The following is a 17930-nucleotide window of genomic DNA, read 5'->3' as shown; positions in this document are numbered from 1 at the left end:
AATAAAATAACATTCAAACTGATCCTCTTGTTACCGTCACAATCCGCCGAGTGTCGAAGACCCGAACTGGCCAGTGAGAAGTACCTAATTGCTAATTTTTTATTGAAGAGTCTTGACCCATTTAATTTTTGGATTTGAAGTTTTATTCGGAGTTTATTTTGGAGAAAGCATTCTCCAGCCCTTTGCCCTCGGACATTGCATTTCACAAACCGACAATTCCCCCGCAGAAGAGTATAAATACAGAATAAATTACCTGAGGCACTGCAATACCCATCTTCCCAGTCTCCGACAGCACAAAACTCCTCCGAAATGTCTCAACTCCCTCAAAAGAACAATTCACTCTTTGCTTTCCCGTTTATCCGCGTATTTTCGCAACAAACCGATGCCTCCGACAACTCGTCCCAAAGACCGCCGGTCACTCCGATCAATTCCAACTATTTCCCTCAAACGTACCTCAAACTCTCCGGAAAATGAAAATAAACCCGCGAAACTTTAGAAACTCTCTTTAAAAATATTTAATTTCTCTGAAAAAATTATTTAAAAAATAGTCTCAACAGAAATAAAATAACATTCAAACTGATCCTCTTGTTACCGTCACAATCCGCCGAGTGTCGAAGACCCGAACTGGCAAGTGAGAGGTACCACTGGAAATAAGTCACAACTATCCCCTCTATCCCCCAAAACCGCCTTCAGTTACTTCCCCTCTCTGTACATCTCTCTGTAAACTGGCCACCTCCCCTCACCCATTCAACTCACTTGTCAATAATCAAAACTGTCACGACTATCCAATTTTTCAATTTAGTCTATTGAACCTGAGTAGTTGAAAACTAGCGAGCGACTCAACTGAGATGACCTATGGACACTAGATATGGTAATTTCGCGAGTCGAGGCGATTCGAAAGAACGAAAGTGAATGGAGATAATTGAATCGAGGGGTAAAAATAACGTCTCTTTTTAAGGAGTTGGGCACGAGAGTTTCGACTTTAGACTGCCAGGCTCCAGTCTGCGCTCGGTTTTTTATTTAATTTGCGCCGAGTGGATGGGAATTTAAAGCTCAGTGGGGCCTTTTGTTCGGGGGTGGACGTTGTTGGGAAACAATGAAGAACGGGGAAGTTGATGGGAGGTGTCGTGATGTCTTCTGGGAGATGTCAGGTGGTTAACGGTCATTAGAATCAGCTGGGTAACAAGTGCGCCAGTGTGCTCGCGGTGGTCTAATTAGAGGTGATTATCGTGTGGTAATGAGAGGCAGCAGGGGCTCGAACGCTACGATAATTTTTGCTCCCGAATGGAAGCCTTGTCATCGCTCAAATTTGAGTTTCCAGGAGGAGAAAAAAGAGAAAAGTCGGAAAAAATTATCGAATGAGTCCAGTAATCGCGGAGCGAACTCGATTTTTACTACTTCTTCGCACTATGTCGGGGAAAATGTGCGAGACGAATGATAAAGTAAATTTTTCCCCGGTGGGCCGGTAATCAAGCAACCCCTGTGATAGTTTAATTAATTCAGTAGCGAAGTGGTAAGACGGTTTAAGTCGACTTATCTCGCAGTTGTGGGTTTTTGAGGAATATTTCCGAATCTATGGGAGATAGCGAAATTTTCGTAATTGCGTTTGTTGTAGCTCTCAGTCGGCTCTACAAAAAAGGTTCTGACAAAAATTGTGCTATCTCCCTTGGATTTCGAGGTATTCATTGAAAACTCGCCAATAGTCAAAATTGACTTGAACCGGTTTACCACTTGGCTACTGAATTATTATTTGACAGTTTAAACAACATCCGATGTTACGAACGAATCGTAAAGTATCCTTTTACCGAACGAATAAATACGCAAAAGTTTGTTGACATTTCAATTGATTTCAATTGACGATAGTACTATGACGAAAAAAAAATAGAAGAAGAGAATACTGAAATAAAAATAAAAAAATGAAATCCATTCGAGAGCAAATTGCTAATTTATTAGCAACAATAACTGTGCTCATTTATAAAGAAAATGCAATTGGTCCATTTGTTTAAAAATTATTCCATTTGTTTCTGGAGAAAATTCGAATGGGAAATTCGTTCTTGGGAAATTGCGAAGAGATTTGCTTCTGGATTTTCTCGCTTTGGAGAGGTGCATGAATGGCAGGAGAATAATTTTTTTTCTGTGAAAAGGCGAGAGAATCTGGAGCTACTGCGTCACGAGGTTAAAAAAATTCACGCCTACGACGGATTCTCGAGTATTTTAAACGAGACACTGTTTATGTTTGGAAGGAGAGAACAGGACTCGGGGGGAGTGCCATGTGGCTGGTGGACGTGCGAACCTCACCTTCGGGCTTGGATTGTTACGATTGCAAAATTTTCCATAATAAATGATTCATTGGGATGAACGACGATTTATTCGATTTGAAGATTTATTTGGCAATTTTTTTAATTGCACGTTGATGATTTGCAATTGTCGAACAGTTCGTGCTGATTCTTTGAGGAGTGCCCTGATCTCGAGACGAACTATTTTCGGCAGTTTCTATTCACACGCTCCACGGTAACTTTGACAAACTAGACACACTGAATCAATTGATAAGTGATATGGAGATTGGTAGACTAGTAAACAATTTTCCCGAATACGAATATCAGTATAGATTAACGCAAATAAAAAATGAAATCAATAATTGACTAAACGCAAATGAAAGGTGAAATGAATAGTTTTTTACATTTTATGTGAACGTTTTCTTAACGATATTCATATTTGTCTAATGGGGTCCGAGTGCAGGAGTGGGTGCAGAAATATAGTGCAAATCCCGTATTCTTCATAGATAATGCCCATAATATCAGAAAAACTTCACTAGGTAGTGAATCAAACGCACGATGAAAATTGAATAATTCATCGAATTCGTTATAGAGTTATAATTGTCCGATAAACGGATTTAACTCAACCATAAATTTGTAAAAATTTCCGATACATATACCAATGGTTATGTAAATATGCTAATCACACGTGAGCTCTAAGTACGTGATGAGTCGATACGTGAGGATTAGAAAATGTTGCGTCACGAGCTAATTTCTACACGTTCCTGACACTTCCGCCTGCACTAGTTTCGATTTTTCAATTGTTCTTTTTTTCTCTTCAAGTGTGTTTTGCAACTTTTCCTTTTCGCGGATTGAGAACTTGTGGGGGGAGGAGGCCGAACTGGAGTTACATAGCGGTGAATGTTTAGTCAAGGAGAAACGTCTGGTGTATCGAGGGATATTGTCGTGTCATTAAGCAACTTTAATGCGAGACATTTTTACAGAGTGAAGGAATTCACTTGGAAGAAACATAAAAATAAATAGTACGTAATAGTAGTAATGAGAATTAAGGGGAGACTACTGAGTTTTAAAAGTCGCGGACTATTGAAATGAGATTTATTATATTGAAGACCGATTATACATGATTAAAAACTAATAATTAGTGCAAAAAAAAATTGTTTATTGTTCGCATAGTATAAAAAAAATTGTCCTCAAAAGTTGGGTTAAAATGATTCATTTTTTCCAGCCCCGTTCTCTACAAACAGTCATAAACGAGGTGTTCACTCAAAGATGTGAAGAGGACAGATTTTTTATTAACATTAAACATATTTAATTATGTAATTTAATGGCCGTCGGTCATTGAGCAATAGAATCGTACTCAAGATAAAACTAAGTCAATCGGTTCGACAAAATGATCTAGGCATTCCAACCCACGATTACGACGATTAATCTGTTTACCTGGAACAGATCAATGATAAGCAATGAAGGATAATAATACCTCTTTCGTCTGTTTTCAGAAATAGAAGGAAAGAGAGAACAATGATACCGTTCAATAACACCGGCGATTGCCACGTGTACGTAAATGTGAGTCTTCTCACTTCCAGAGAAATTATTCATTTGAATTCAGCAGCGAAGTGATCGGTACAAGTCAATTTTGACTATTGGCCCGTTTTCAGTGAATATCTCGGAATCTAAGAGAGATAGCAAAATGTTTGTTATAACCTTTTTCGTAGAGCCGATTGAGAGCTACAAAAAATGTAATTACGAAAATTTCGCTATCTCCATTAGATTCGGAAATATTCCTCAAAAACTCAATTGGGAGATAAGTCGACTTAAACCGTTTTACCACTTCGCTACTGAATTAAATATTCAAACTTGAAGAATGAGTGAAACAGGAATTTTTCTAAAAAGTGCATTTTAACATGCTCTTATGGGAATTCGGAAAAAAAAATTAAAAATAGAGAAAAAGTCGCCATTTTCCAGAAATTTCGCACTTGGGTGGAGCTCTCAGGGAGGAACATGAAAAAAAAAATCCAAGCAGTCTAGGAGAATTGTTTAGAAGGGATAATTAAAAAACTCATGAAAAATAGGAGTTTTGCGTGCGCAACTTGGAATAGCGACAACGTCGAGGTTAAAAATCGTGGAGGGGTAGGCGCGGCAAATACGAATGGAGTTGTGATGATACATTTCGCTATGGGAAGGAACATAACAGCTGAGTGAATCAGTGCTGCCGACTTGTACCTCGAAAGGCACGACGTCGTCATTTTTTCTATCCATATTAATTATTTTCCAATTATCCAAAACACAAGCTAGAAAAATAAAAGAAGGCTTGAAAAATGTGGGAAAAATAGGAAAGTTATTAAAAAAGTATTTCGAGCACAGAAATGGTCGAAATAGATTGAAAAGTTGTAATTGAAATATCGTTTTTTTGTTTGGCGATTGGTTTTCTGCGAGAGAACAATAGATTTCCCTTCGTCTCCCCTCCTACATGTCTACCCCGCCATAAAAACCTAATTTAAATGCATAATTTTTCTGGGGATTATCGCCATGAATAAGAATTCCAGCGATGAGAGGAAAATCTGACTCTGATTACTGGAAAATCGATCGGGAAATTTTCGAAAATTGTTTGCAGCTGACCTCCAATCGTAAGATGTGCAATTATCGGATTAAACGACCCGGCCACTTCCTCAATGATAACCGTTCACGGAAATCATTCGCATCAGCACTGAGTTCAGTCTAATTGAAACAGAAAAATTATCCAGTTAAAATAGTACTTACGGCATCCTTATGAGCGCTTGTCTGCTTGAAACAAAAAGAGTAAATAATGGATAAAAAAATTTAGTCAAAAGTGACATTATGTAAGTGGAATTGGATGGACTCAAGGACTGAATGATGATTGATCGTGACGCGTAATACGGTAACAAGGTAATGTGCCAGTACAGTGGACTCGAACTGAAATGAGACGATCGGCTGAGTGCCAGAGTTTATTGTTTAATTTTTTATTTCAGTGATGAAGCGGTGATGCGGAAACGAATGATACAGGTCGATTTTTCGGTTCATTAAAGTGAAATTATCTCGCGAACGAGTGAGTTTTGGAGAAAATGTCAGAAAATATTTTTTGTTAGAAATTTTACAAGCAACAAAAATGGTTCAATAACATTTTCTCGTAGAATAACTCGTTCGGGAGATAATTGCAAAAATAGCGGGAGTGGAATTTCTTGTTTTAGCGGTGAAGTCGAAAAAGAAAATTTTCCAGATTCTCTTGAATATAAAATTATCACGATAAAGTCATGCGCTGAGAGAATTGTTTAATGATAATCTCTGGTGGAATTTCTTGTTTTAACGATAATTACTTGACTATGAACAGTAAATTTTTTTATTTGAGTGTGAAAAATTTGATTCTTTGTCGAATCAACGAAATTTCAAACACAAAATGAATTTTTTTCTCTATACAAAATTTAAAGGATCAACTTCCCAATTACTCAGAAACGTCTAATTTAAATGATCACTCCTGACCTTGATACATTTACATTTACCGGATATAGTTTTTTGTTAATGATTGCTAATGAACAATGATGCATGAAAGTACCTTAGTGGAAGGTGCCAATGCCGTCGGCGTTGACGGTTGCTCCTGAACTTCCTCTTTGGACTATTAAAAAGACATTGAATTGTTAGCGACACACTCCAACGCAATTTTTCTTTCATCTGTCATGCTGATTACTTCACTCGTTGATACTGGCACTGAGAGAAAAAATTACTTACGACGAAGATGATTTCCTCGATAGAAGAAAATATTCTCCTGTCAATTTCAAGAATCGTGAAATCTCCTGGGAAATAATTTTGCGCTCACACTGAGAGAGAGAGAGAAGTCTTTCAACAGGATGAGATTCTCTTGTCCCGAGAAAATATTTAAGTGTTAGCATAAGTCTTCCCATAATAAAATCATATAGTTTGCGTTATATCTAGAATTTAATGGACTGTGAGAATTCCTACTTTCCCGATCTGATCACTCATCATCTCCAACTGAGGAATGCTTATTTCAATTGCACGACGAACACTTTCATTATCAATTCAAGTGTGTAGAAAATTGATCTTGAGTGTTGTACTCTTTGTACAAGATTTTACGTAATCAAAGTCCTGATGAAAAAAAAATTCTAGCCATAACGCAAAGTAATTCATCAGGAGATTTCCCGATTTTTAAAATTGACATAAGAATATGTTCTTGTATCAAGTAAACCTTCTCTGTCAAAAGTAGTTTTTCCGTCGGTGCATAACGTAGTCTAGGAGCACTCACCTTAGATATCTCCATGCTCAAGCGGCTTGAAAACATTTTCAAAGAGAATTAAAATATTCCATTGACGATTTTAGATAACAAAATGTAACCGTTGGAAAGACAAATGTTATTTCATAGTGCTCTTATCATAACTTCGAAACTCTCTGTTTAATCGTTGTGTGTACCTCGGCACTAGTAGCTAAAGCTCTGGGCGGAGCTGGTGTCAACGAATCTTGTCATAAAATTCGTCCAACAAGTGCATCATGAACGACAAAATTGTGACGAACCAATAAACGCACGTATTTTTAAATTTTCATGCAGGGGTTGGGGAAAAAATTATAGTTCTCAGAATTACTCAAGAGTCAATTAAAATAAAAAAACGAAGTAATGAATAGATAAATTAATAATGACGAATAAACTTGAAATTATCGAAACTAGAGGGACGGATCAGAAACTTGTTTGTAACTCACAAAATTATCTACAAGACCTGTTTGTCTTCTGATTTTCTCGTGTGTCAACACTTCCCTATTCGTTCCAATCCCAAAATCAACATTGTAATCATGAACTTATCAGGAAAATTCCCCAATCTTGTAAAATGTTTGGAAATAGTTTCTTTGTATCTTTGTCAGGTTCAATATTCCTCTTTTCAACTAATTATTTATAATCATTCTCATTGCAAAAGGCATTTGCATTCAGATTCTCCTGTCCTTAACGTCAAAAATGTGAGATAATCTCATAATTCTAGCTATTAATTCTAATCACCTTTGTTCGAAGAAAACCTTAGAAAACGCAATATTAAGAAAGTAGAATTATTCAATTTTCCTCTGACCGAAATGATTTGGTCAATTATGATTCGTTTATTCATGTTTCATAGAACGGTATTCAATTCTCTTTTGTTCGTTAGCCGGCTTCATGAAAATTGGACGCAAGACGCTTGCACTCATGAAAACCGTCTTGACTCTCTCCGTAAATCGTTTTATCGCTTCGCGACTGAATCTAAACCCAGTTCAGGTGAACAAAAATTTCTATTCGTCGTAAACAAAAATTTTTGCATCGCAATAGACACCAAGAGGGGCACGAATTTGTTATGAAGTATTAATTGGCCGCGGTGGGAACGCCTCCGCGTCCCCTCAGCTGTTGAAAGGTCACAGGGTCAAAGGTACAAAGTACAGAAAAACGAGAGCAACGCGGAATCCCCGTGAAATACCAGTGATAAGGGGCCGGAGTTATCGCTAAAAACCAATCCCCCAGCCCATGACCTTCTCGATGATTAAACCGCAAAGATGACCTGCACGCAATAATAAAACTTGAAGTAGCGAGGTGAAAATCATCATCAGAAATACATAATTTCTCTCGTAAAAACCGAGTGAAAGGAATCCCGAGAGTGTTAAACTCTAGTTTTAAATTAAATGATAATTGAAAAATATCTCGTGAGATATTTTTTCCGGTTTAGTCACTCACTGACCGAAAGATAGACGACACGGGCTGCGGAAATGACGGTCAATGCTCGGCTATTGAAGCTAAAATAAACTCTGAGGTCGGAATACTCTTGGATGGAATGTATTTATGATTTAATGACAATTCAGTGACTAATGATTTTGCATTCTTTCGTAATTATGTTTTGCTGTGTCATTGGGTCTAACGGCGATCAAAGCCCACGAGGTGACGATCGTGCGATCGATGCGTGCTTTCCCCACGTAATTGCTTCCGAAATTGGCAAAATCATCCCGAAAAATTCATTTCTTGATTTTCGTAATTTTTTTTCTCGCCGGTGAAACAGACTTTTTTAATCTAGAATATCTCTAGATCGGCAGAGTGAAATTTCACGATTTTTTTTTCAATTTTGAGGCGATTTTTCAGGCTTTGAAATGAGCCCTGTCTCATCTGAATCGCTTCATTTGATCGGGAGATAGTGATGACTGAGTTGACCACCTTCCCCTATAATTTTCATCCTCTTTTATTTTCACGTTGTCAGTTACATAACTGTGAGGCACGGAGGTAAAGGCGATGATGACCTTCGGATAGTTAATTAATCAATAAGCCATCATCACCCATACAATGTGATGATCATGATCATTATTTAAAAAATTATGGAATTTTTCCATAATTTCTAAAAATTAATTTTCTGTATTTTTGAGAGAATTTGAGATTGAAGGGCGAAACTTTGGATTTTCGTTCACGTTTTGTCGTTATGCACTAGTCACTCGCATTTCACCGCCCAGTTTAAGTGATGATTACTCGATTGAGACAATTTTGGAGGGAATTCACAACAAATACTCACCTTGCAACGCCCACGTCACGTAACCACGGATGAATTTATTCTGAGGAGAGACTAGTTCGATAGCCGGTGGTTATACCCCCGCAGTCACCCTTGCCAACCCCGTCAGCACAGGGGGTGCGCATGCGGGTGGATTTTGTATTGCCAACCCGTGGGGCAATTCAGGGGTGGGTCTCGTGGCTCGGTACACGGAGAGAAGAACAAACGCGTTGTCAAACAAGTCTTGTTTGGGCCAACAAAATCGCTAGTTGAAAATTGCCAAAAAACAATTTGTTTGGTTCGAAATTGAATGTCTCAAACATGAATAATTGCTCTGCTTTCTACAGCAACGAAATATTTGGCTCGAGAGGCGGATAATTCACACCAGACGGTGCCTTTTCAGGATGACAATATCTCATTCAGAGGAAAATTTATCAACAAATATTTTATCCCTAAGTTACAAGATTGCTATCATATCATTATTATTATTTCAATTGAGGGTTCATTTGTTGTCTGTGATTATTATACAGTCGAAACGAAAAACTACTATCCCTTGTTTCGCATAAAACAAAGATTTTTCGGGAGCAAAATACTATGGGAGTATCGAATAACGAAGGAGTAGTGCTAGAAATGACATTTCTCGCGTGTACAGAGAATGCAATTTTTTTTCAACTACCAAATCTATTTTTGCGACAAAAATTTTTCATTCCGGCGCACTCTCTGCATGTTTGGCACAAAAAAATCCTTTTTTGATAATTTCCAAAAAAATATTTTCTTGGTACAAGTAAGACTTGTTTGAGAACTTTGTCGTTTTTCTCTCAGTGTGGTTTCAACTCAGTTGCGGGGTTTCGTCATGCTAGCGGGGAGAGTGCGGAGGACAGCATTGGGTGGTATCATTTGGGCTCATCATTGAAATATTCAAGACTGTTTGCAAAGCAGGATGAATAAACTGCAGTTGAGTCGTTGAGTGTAACGACGAAGAATAAATTTGAGAAGCAAAAAAAATTACGTAATAAAAATCCGATAAAATTTTTATTTTATTCTATTCATCTCTTCAAATTTGTTCAGTTTATTCGATTCATTCTATCAAAAGACAGGGATAGAAATCAAATTTTAAAACTTTCCGGAGACATTAAAAATTTTTTTTTTCATTTCTTTCATTAAAATTAGACCGTAAAATTCCAAAATACTTGTATCCCGTCCATATTCAAAGAATGAACACCGATTCCAAGTTTCCACCGACAGAAATGAAGAAAAACAAATCTCCATTTTCTAATCGATCATCCCGATTCTTTTTTGATTTCCTTTCCATTAAAAAAATTTACTAAACGCAATGATAATTCGTGCAATTCCTGGAATAAAGACAAAAATTTTTATGCAATAAATAAAAAATGCGGAGGGTTTCATTTCGAATTTCGCTGCGGAAATATTCAACCGATCCGCTGCCGCGTATCTCGAACTGTCTCGATAGAGAAAGTCCTATATTTTTCTTCTGAAATTCTGTCACGTTGTCGCATTACAGTTATCACCACTAGAAACCTGAAGACATAACAACCCAAGACAGCACCTTCCCCCTCCCCCCTCTGTCCTATTATCATCATTATTACATCACCCGTCGTTTAGTACAATCGTACCCAAGCGAGTACAGGAAATCTGCCAGACGCATAGATATCCGTACAATGGCGCTAGAAGGCCTTCCGCACAAGCGAAACCCCAACGACTCGAAACCCCACTATTCCCACGTGTTACGTCAGCCGGAGTGAAGCCCGACGAGCCCCTGGCGCGGACCAATCGCCAGCCTGGAGGCTTCTCCAGCCCCAAACATTCGTCGATAAAACGTCTGATGACGTCAGTCGGATAAAGGCTCCCTAATACCCCTGTACCTGTTGAGAAGCAAGCGCCCCGCCGCCAGCTGACGCAACAATCTCTCTCGCTCCGATATTCCGCGAAAAAGTCTGCGCGTCGTTGATTTTTATCTAATTGCTGATCCCCGGGGTCAGTGGCCTCATCATGCGGCCGGAATGTCGGGGAGTTTTTTCTAGTAACGAACGCGGGTTTTCCTGGTATTAGGAAATGCCGGGGTCAGGGATTCAGTGAGTAGCGAGACATTTCGATGACGAGGGAAGGAATACAAAGCACCGAATTTTCCAGGGGTCGATAGCGGCTCGCAGCGTCACTTTTGCGTCATGCACTCCCCAAAATCCTCCGGAATTACATCAGACTCTCCACGCAGTCCTCGCAAAAATAAAGAGCATCACCCCGAGATGAAAATAGAGATCGAATGGACGAAGGATTCCGTCATTTATTAACACGTCGCATTCTATTGTGCATCGAGTTCGGATGTAGCGTTGAATCTATTAAATTTTTTCTTTTATTGGGAGGCCTGTCAGCGGCATTGGCCGTATTTGCCAGTTACACAACTGTCCAACAACGTCAATTTATTGAACGCAATGAACAAGTGCACTCGTGCAATATACTAGAGCACTGACGTATCACTCAGCATCTGTTATTGATGAACCTGGCGACAGACGCTGAGGGAAAACTACTAGTTCATTGATGGGTTTAAGTGGAAAAACTTTAGAGTGATGGAGAACTTCTTCTCCTCGGACAGATAATAAGTTCCCAAAAGGAAAACAAGCGGGAAATTGCTTTCGTCCCAACATAGTCAATACGTCTTTGCTAATAAATTAGCAATTGGCTTCTGAATGAAAGTTCTGTTATGGTGGATTTTAAATTGAATTCACTGATTCGCTGAATTCAACACTGCCCCGACGTTGAAATTTATTACGTTTCCCTGAATATTGGTTTCAACATCAAATTTTTTAGGAACAGATGATGCCATCATTGGGAAGAATATTTTAAATCATAATTGGATTCATTTCAACAATTGTTGTTTTAGTCATCGCTGAAAAATTCCGGAAATGGTCTGAAGATATGCTATTCGAGGCCTCCCACGGCCAAAGTTGGTTATTCTGACACAAAAAATGGGAAATTTGGGATTGGAATTCCGTGGAATTCCTTGTGAAGTTTGAAATTTCATGGTTTTTTCATTCATAACTCAAATAAATTGAGGAATATTCCTCTTCTTGCGATTTGAAATCAATTTCATTATTTCTCCCCCTTAAATGGAATTCAATGTCCGCGAAATATTCATGTGCATTCGTCAAATGCGAAAAATCTTTCTGCAAATATTCCGTGGAATCTGAAAATTTTCCTCTCAGCCCGATGAATCTATTCGCAGAATTTCCATCCAAACAAATCACTTCATCCCCGACTGAAAAATTCAGTGTCAACGCATGTGACCAATCACAGTCGTTAATGCAGGAAGTAGTCATAAGTCGTCCAAGCACGTGACCGCATAAAAAACAGTTCAATTGTCCCCAGCGTTCCAGTTTCATTGGGGGTACTCGCAAATACTTTTATTCAGCGCATTGAGAATAAAAAAATAAAACTGAAAATGTTCTCATGAATGCGAAATGGACTGCGTCATGAAATCTCTGGGAAACGGATCGCTGATCAGATTGTGAATTGCGTCTTGGGTGTGCTGAATGGATTTAATATCTCGATTCTTTCATGGATTGACTGGTGCAGACGAACTCGTCTGATACGTTCAGGTGCAAAAATAAATTGAACACACCTACTCGGATGAATCCAATCACGTGCTTCTGCACCTGAGTGCGACCGTTTGGAATATCTTGACGACACGTGTTGGCCGGACACGAGATGTCGTGCGTGAATCGGTAGAGTCCACCCGAGAGTATTTTCAGATTAAGGTGTTTCGTCTGTAGATCACCTGGGGGTGAAACGCAAGGGGAGTCTTATTGTTCTCGAGCCCTGATTCAATCGCTGACCACGAAATTTTCCAATTTTCAAGTAACTATTTAAGTGCGCACTTGAACATTTTTTGAATATTCATTTTATTTATCAGATTGATTGATTATTTTCTCATCACCTACGGGTGTCAAATAATTTTTTCTTATGTTTTTCTAATTATTGAAATAATATTTAAATGCGTCTCGAGTTGGTAAACCTGTCGAGTGTTTTGTCTCTCTCAGTTCCATGGTCCAACCCATACCTTTCCCATGATGCTCACTGACATTCGAATCACGCGCCTGCGCGTGAGGGCGGAATTGCCCCGAAACTCATAATTTTCCGAATCATCTGTTCAAATAACTTTCTTATGAACTCTGAAAAAATCTGAAACTCATACGTGTTCTCAAGAAAGCTTTGATTTATCAGCCACTAGTTTTTCCTGAAATGCGAGGGAGTTGATTCATTTCGCCCTATTATTTGTGGATTTATCTGGGAAACAAGTAATTTCGGAAGAAAATGCTGAAAGACTTTTTTGTTGAGAATTTCTCCAGTTACAAAAAAGGTCTTCTAACATTTTTTCCAAAATCATGTGTTTTTGAGATAATGAGATAGTTACACGTACTGATAAAGTTCGCAGAAAATCACGTGAATTCGTTAGAGAATTCTGTTGGATTTCTACCGGAATTTCTGTCCGGAAAATCAATAGATAATTGCCTCACAGGCCACTTCAATACATAATTTCTTTCCATCCGTGAATATTTATCAGAATGTTTACTCACCCCATGTTGTACGGGGACCGTTGTTTCGCGAGTGTAAATTGGAGCGTCAAGGTCACTGACGCTGCTGCTTATACTCGGCGCCCGCGAGTCATTCCTCCCTAACGGCACTGACAACTGCGAGCCGAGGGTGGGTCGCAGGGGGTGGGACTCCGCGATGAAACCCTCGCCGAAGTCGTCGTCATCGCGGTCCATCGTCACCAGTTGAAAGCTGACTGTAATGGAACAAATTATGTGAACAGAAACGTCTCATTTCGAAAATCGGTTGTCCCCCGATAACTAAACAAGTGTTCTGAATTGATTAAATGATCGTTACAAAAATTTGTTCGGACGTCCTTTTGACCGAGTTCGAAGATGAAGACGATAGCAATGATCGTTATTTTTATTTATTTGAAAATTTGCAAAAATTTAGTTTTTTGAAAATCAGAATTTCGGGGATATCTTTGAATATCATGCCTCAAATGAATTCAGTCATAGCTTAAAATGTTTGTTTTAATGCCATCAAGTCGAATTAAAAGATGATTACGATAGCTCCATTGGTTGATTTGATTTTTAGTTGAAAAGAAATCTCATTGAATTTAATAAAATGAAATAAACAATGAATTGTACATGACAGAAGGAAATAATGTGCAGAGTAACCATTCGGGAGCATATTGCTAATTTATTAGCAAAATAACTGTTCTGTATACAATACAAGAGCAATTTCCCGCTTGTTTTAGATTTTCATCTTCTCCCAAGCCTCAAAAGTTAATTTTCTCATAAGACCCTGCGTTACTTTCACACTTCAACCAGAATGTTTCTATTTACATTGACTTTTGCGTAAAATTTACTTCAGATTTCAATATTAAAAATTCAAATTATGTTTATGCTACTCCAAAAATTAAAAATTGATTGCAATTAATTCTCTACTGTCCTGCAAAATAATCAATTCTGAAGGAAACATTTTATTAGATCAGCCTAAAGTAAGCTGAGTGTTTGTTCAGCTTCACTTCGTTATCACAAGCAATTCAACCCCAAAAAATACACAATAATGAAGAAAAGAGGAATTCCATGCATTTACGATGCGCAGTTGATGATGCAAGATTGGGAATTAGTCCACGGTTGACGGCCACTGTAGCTTTCCCCTCCTGTGCAAGTATTTTGGCGTGGGATCAAGGCTAGAGTGGGACACACCAACCGCATGCGAATGAATTTTTTTCACGCCCCGCATGTGATCATTGATGCGAGATTGTTGCTTCTGGCAACAGTATGTCGAACTCAGAGGTTCACACCACTCGTTGTTGCTATTTCAACGGTTTATTCGGAGACCATTATTTCGAGTTTCAGATCCTAAAGTTGTCGACTTCCCCTTGAGGAGGAATGGCTCACACTCACACTCAGAGGATCGGAGAATTCCTCGTCTTCGAGGAGTTGGGGGTTTTCAAGAGCGACCTCTGGGCTTTTTGCAATTGCTTTCAGAGGAGTCACACAGCGGAAAATATCTTTGACTAATGCACCCATTGATTGGTTTAATTATACCTACTTTGGTTACTTCCCGGCTTGTGAGTCATGAGCTAGACCTCTACGATCTTGTTCTTCACGTGTAAAGAGTGAGAACAGGCCTAGAAATACATTTTACTCATGAACATTTCACTGTGCGACGAAAACAGATGCACGACAATTTTTTATGAATTCACAGAGAACAATTTTTTCATTGTCGGGGACATTGTCTACCGACAATGGGGAACTTGCATGATTTCTTAATATTTTTTTCCCTAGAAAATACGTTTTTCTTATGATTGCCCCCATTTTTTGACGTGGATACGTCTGTTTTCATTATTTATGGAAAAAAGAGGGCATTTGGGGAAAAAGTCCTTATGGGTCCTTATCTGCAGCGGCGCCATCCATCGCAATTCTAGAACATTCTAGAATTTTCTAGAAAATTCTTGATTTTTTTAGCAAATTCCAGATTTCTCTAGAAAATTCTCCAGTTAAAAAAAAAAATTATAATTTTAAGGGATGCTTAGCGCTGGTCGGAAAAATACCGACAGTTGGTTATTATTCTACGAAATAGATAAAATTTGTGGATTCGTGTTAAAATTCGCAAGGGTGTTGTGACGATTTATGTGACGATTTCATTGTGAATGAGATGTGTTGAACGTTTGTTTAGGGATTTTGATTGTACATAACAATTCAATCGAATAGTGATTATAAAAAACGTATTATCATGACGAGACGGTGGAAAATCCAGAATTCGCTTAATATGTACAATGAAAAACTATGAGGTTCAGTGAAGGAAAGGGCAGAAAATATAATTTTGTGTACGTATCTCCCGAACACACACAGTCAAATGCATTTAATGAAGGAACAACAGTTGTGACGCGCGAGCTTTCGTCACGCGCTTGGCACCTTGCGAAATAATCTTCTTCTTTTTTCCCCTTTCAATGTCGCCATTTGGTTGGGAAAGCCGAGAGCGCGTGCCACTGTTTTTTTCATCGTCTCCACTCCTTCATTTTCGTGGGTTTGAGTCTGTGCAGACCCTTAATACCGACCTGACGTTATTTCAATCTTGAGGAGGAGTGGAACGTCGCGAGTGGCGCCACGAAAATTCTTAAAATTAGCGCCCGATTACGCACTCCATTCAAAATCACGTAACAATTTTTCACGTTTCCCGAGAAAATCAGGATGATCATCAATGAACACTGCGCTATCTCCATGAATGGACGTATTCGACGAACGATCCATAAGGATCTTCAATCCCAATTAAAATCCCAATTGAGATAGGTCTTATCGGGCGTCAGCGTCATTATCACAATTACATCTGCTGGTGATTCACGCGTAATGTTAAACCCTTGGGACGTCACTTGCACTGGAATTGCATGTGCGATGACTGATAAACAGTGAAGCTATTTTTTTTCAGTGGCGCGTCAAGTGTCAGAACGACTCTAATAAACTCATGCTCATAAGAAAATTGTTGTTGTTGAATATTTCAGAGTGGGACGCAGAAAAATGAGGGCTTTTTTGAGGGCCATTTGATTTGATAACGAATGATTTGACTGTAACATTTGATTGTTTCTCTAATCAAATACTTTTCTACTCGTGTAGTCGAATATCAGAGTTTTCATTTGAGCCCCGTTTGACCCTAAGTTTCCCGACATTTTACAATGATTTTATTATTTGAACTTTGCATGTCCGAATTTAAATCTCGATATTGAACCGTTAGAAAACATTTTACAAATCTGAAAAAAATAGGAAATTTAGTTTTGAACGAAGATTGATAAAATGATTGAAAAATTGCAATTTTTTAAAACTACCGGCATTATATCCAAATAATTTGTAAACAATCAATTTTCTGCCATAAAAATTGTCATCGTAAACAAATTTATGCATATCCAGAGTCCGTACCAAACTGTTGAGCATACTTGCACGGAGAGAAAAATTGAATAAAAATTACCAGAAAAAAAAACGTAAAATTTACGCTTCGAAACATAATCCGCGAGCGAAGGAAAATTCAGTAAAAAGTGTGAGTCACAACTGAAATTGTACGAACCGCCACGTAAATTCTACGATTTGTTCCATAAAAATTAACCAGCCGTCTGACGACTCACCTCTGTGGGGACAACAAATCGTTCCGTAATTTTTCCCCAATGATTGAGAAATTTTACGGAACGAAATGTAGAAATAACTCACCAGCTTCATAAAAATTGTTGAACGTTCAAGAATTTTTGATTTTGGGGGCATAATAATTCGGCAAGTTTCTGTAAGATTTTACGTCTTCGGGAAAAATGACGTGACAATTTCGTACTTTGTTCGGTGATGAGCCTGAAAATTCACTGAACGTTTCAGATTTCTTCTCTTCCATTTCTACTGTTCCATAATTTTTACTAAATATTTCTCTCCGTGTGGATAATACAGAAACTGCACAGAAACATTCCACCACTTCACTTGAATATTTAATCTAGCTGACATGGAGATGAGGAATTACCTCGTGGATCCAAATAACTGGGACGTCCCTCGTGATATTGAATAGCACAAGCAGTCAGTGAGTGACTTTTCCCGAAATAATCACTCCCAGTAGGTGAATCAGTTCACGGTGGCGCGTAACAGGAGAAAATAGTACGCAACAGGAGATAGAGTCGAGCAGAAAGTGAATAAAACGGTGAAAAAGAGCAAGCAAACCGCACCAACTGAATATGCTCTTGAGACTGAACCAGAGGACGCGACTTCGTCGTCGGTGGTGGACCAAAGACGTAGTCGCGTCTCATCTACAATTCTCCAATGCTAGATTTAATTTTAACACTCGTATACGTCTACGTCGTCGTCGACACGACGAGCCTCCCGTTTTTATCGAGATACATGGTACAAGTGCGTGCACTAGTTCACGTATATTGGAGGCTCTTTTTTCTTTTTGATGGGCATATGGATCAATTGATCTTTACTTGCAGAGCACAATTGATTTCACCCTGTTTTCATTGTTGTATAACGACAAGTTTAGCCTCATTTTTCATTGAGTGGGACTATTCAAAACGGAGCACTATAGGCATGCTGATGCAACGGTGATAAATATTCATCAATTG

The 17930-nt window shown here is 38.5% G+C and overlaps 1 protein-coding gene across 4 annotated transcripts in view; it reads right to left on the bottom strand.

Moving 5' to 3' along the window:
- LOC107039569 (solute carrier family 2, facilitated glucose transporter member 1) overlaps positions 1–17582 on the bottom strand; it is a 33641-nt gene extending 16059 nt beyond the window's left edge. Inside the window, exons 1-4 of one of the 4 annotated variants that reach the window (XM_015259260.2) lie at positions 8810–8885; positions 6550–6574; positions 5845–5904; positions 5034–5054 (exon numbers count right to left, since the gene is read on the bottom strand). In XM_015259260.2, the coding sequence (XP_015114746.1) occupies positions 5034–5054; positions 5845–5904; positions 6550–6564 (96 nt within the window). In that variant the 5' untranslated portion in view covers positions 6565–6574; positions 8810–8885. Of the gene's footprint in view, positions 1–253; positions 976–5033; positions 5055–5844; positions 5905–6549; positions 6575–8809; positions 8886–13377; positions 13590–14896; positions 14976–17338 lie in introns of those variants that run through there. The other 3 variants (XM_015259258.1, XM_015259259.1, XM_015259262.1) reach the window with 3 other exon arrangements.
- Between the last annotated feature and the right edge of the window lie 348 nt (positions 17583–17930).

Source organism: Diachasma alloeum, unplaced genomic scaffold (genome assembly GCF_001412515.2).
Source record: "Diachasma alloeum isolate Michigan unplaced genomic scaffold, Dall2.0 Dall_scaffold_00301, whole genome shotgun sequence".
Lineage (NCBI taxonomy): Eukaryota > Metazoa > Arthropoda > Insecta > Hymenoptera > Braconidae > Diachasma > Diachasma alloeum.
The sequence above is the reverse complement of the archived record's forward strand: the minus strand, read 5'-3'. Positions and strand labels throughout refer to the sequence as shown.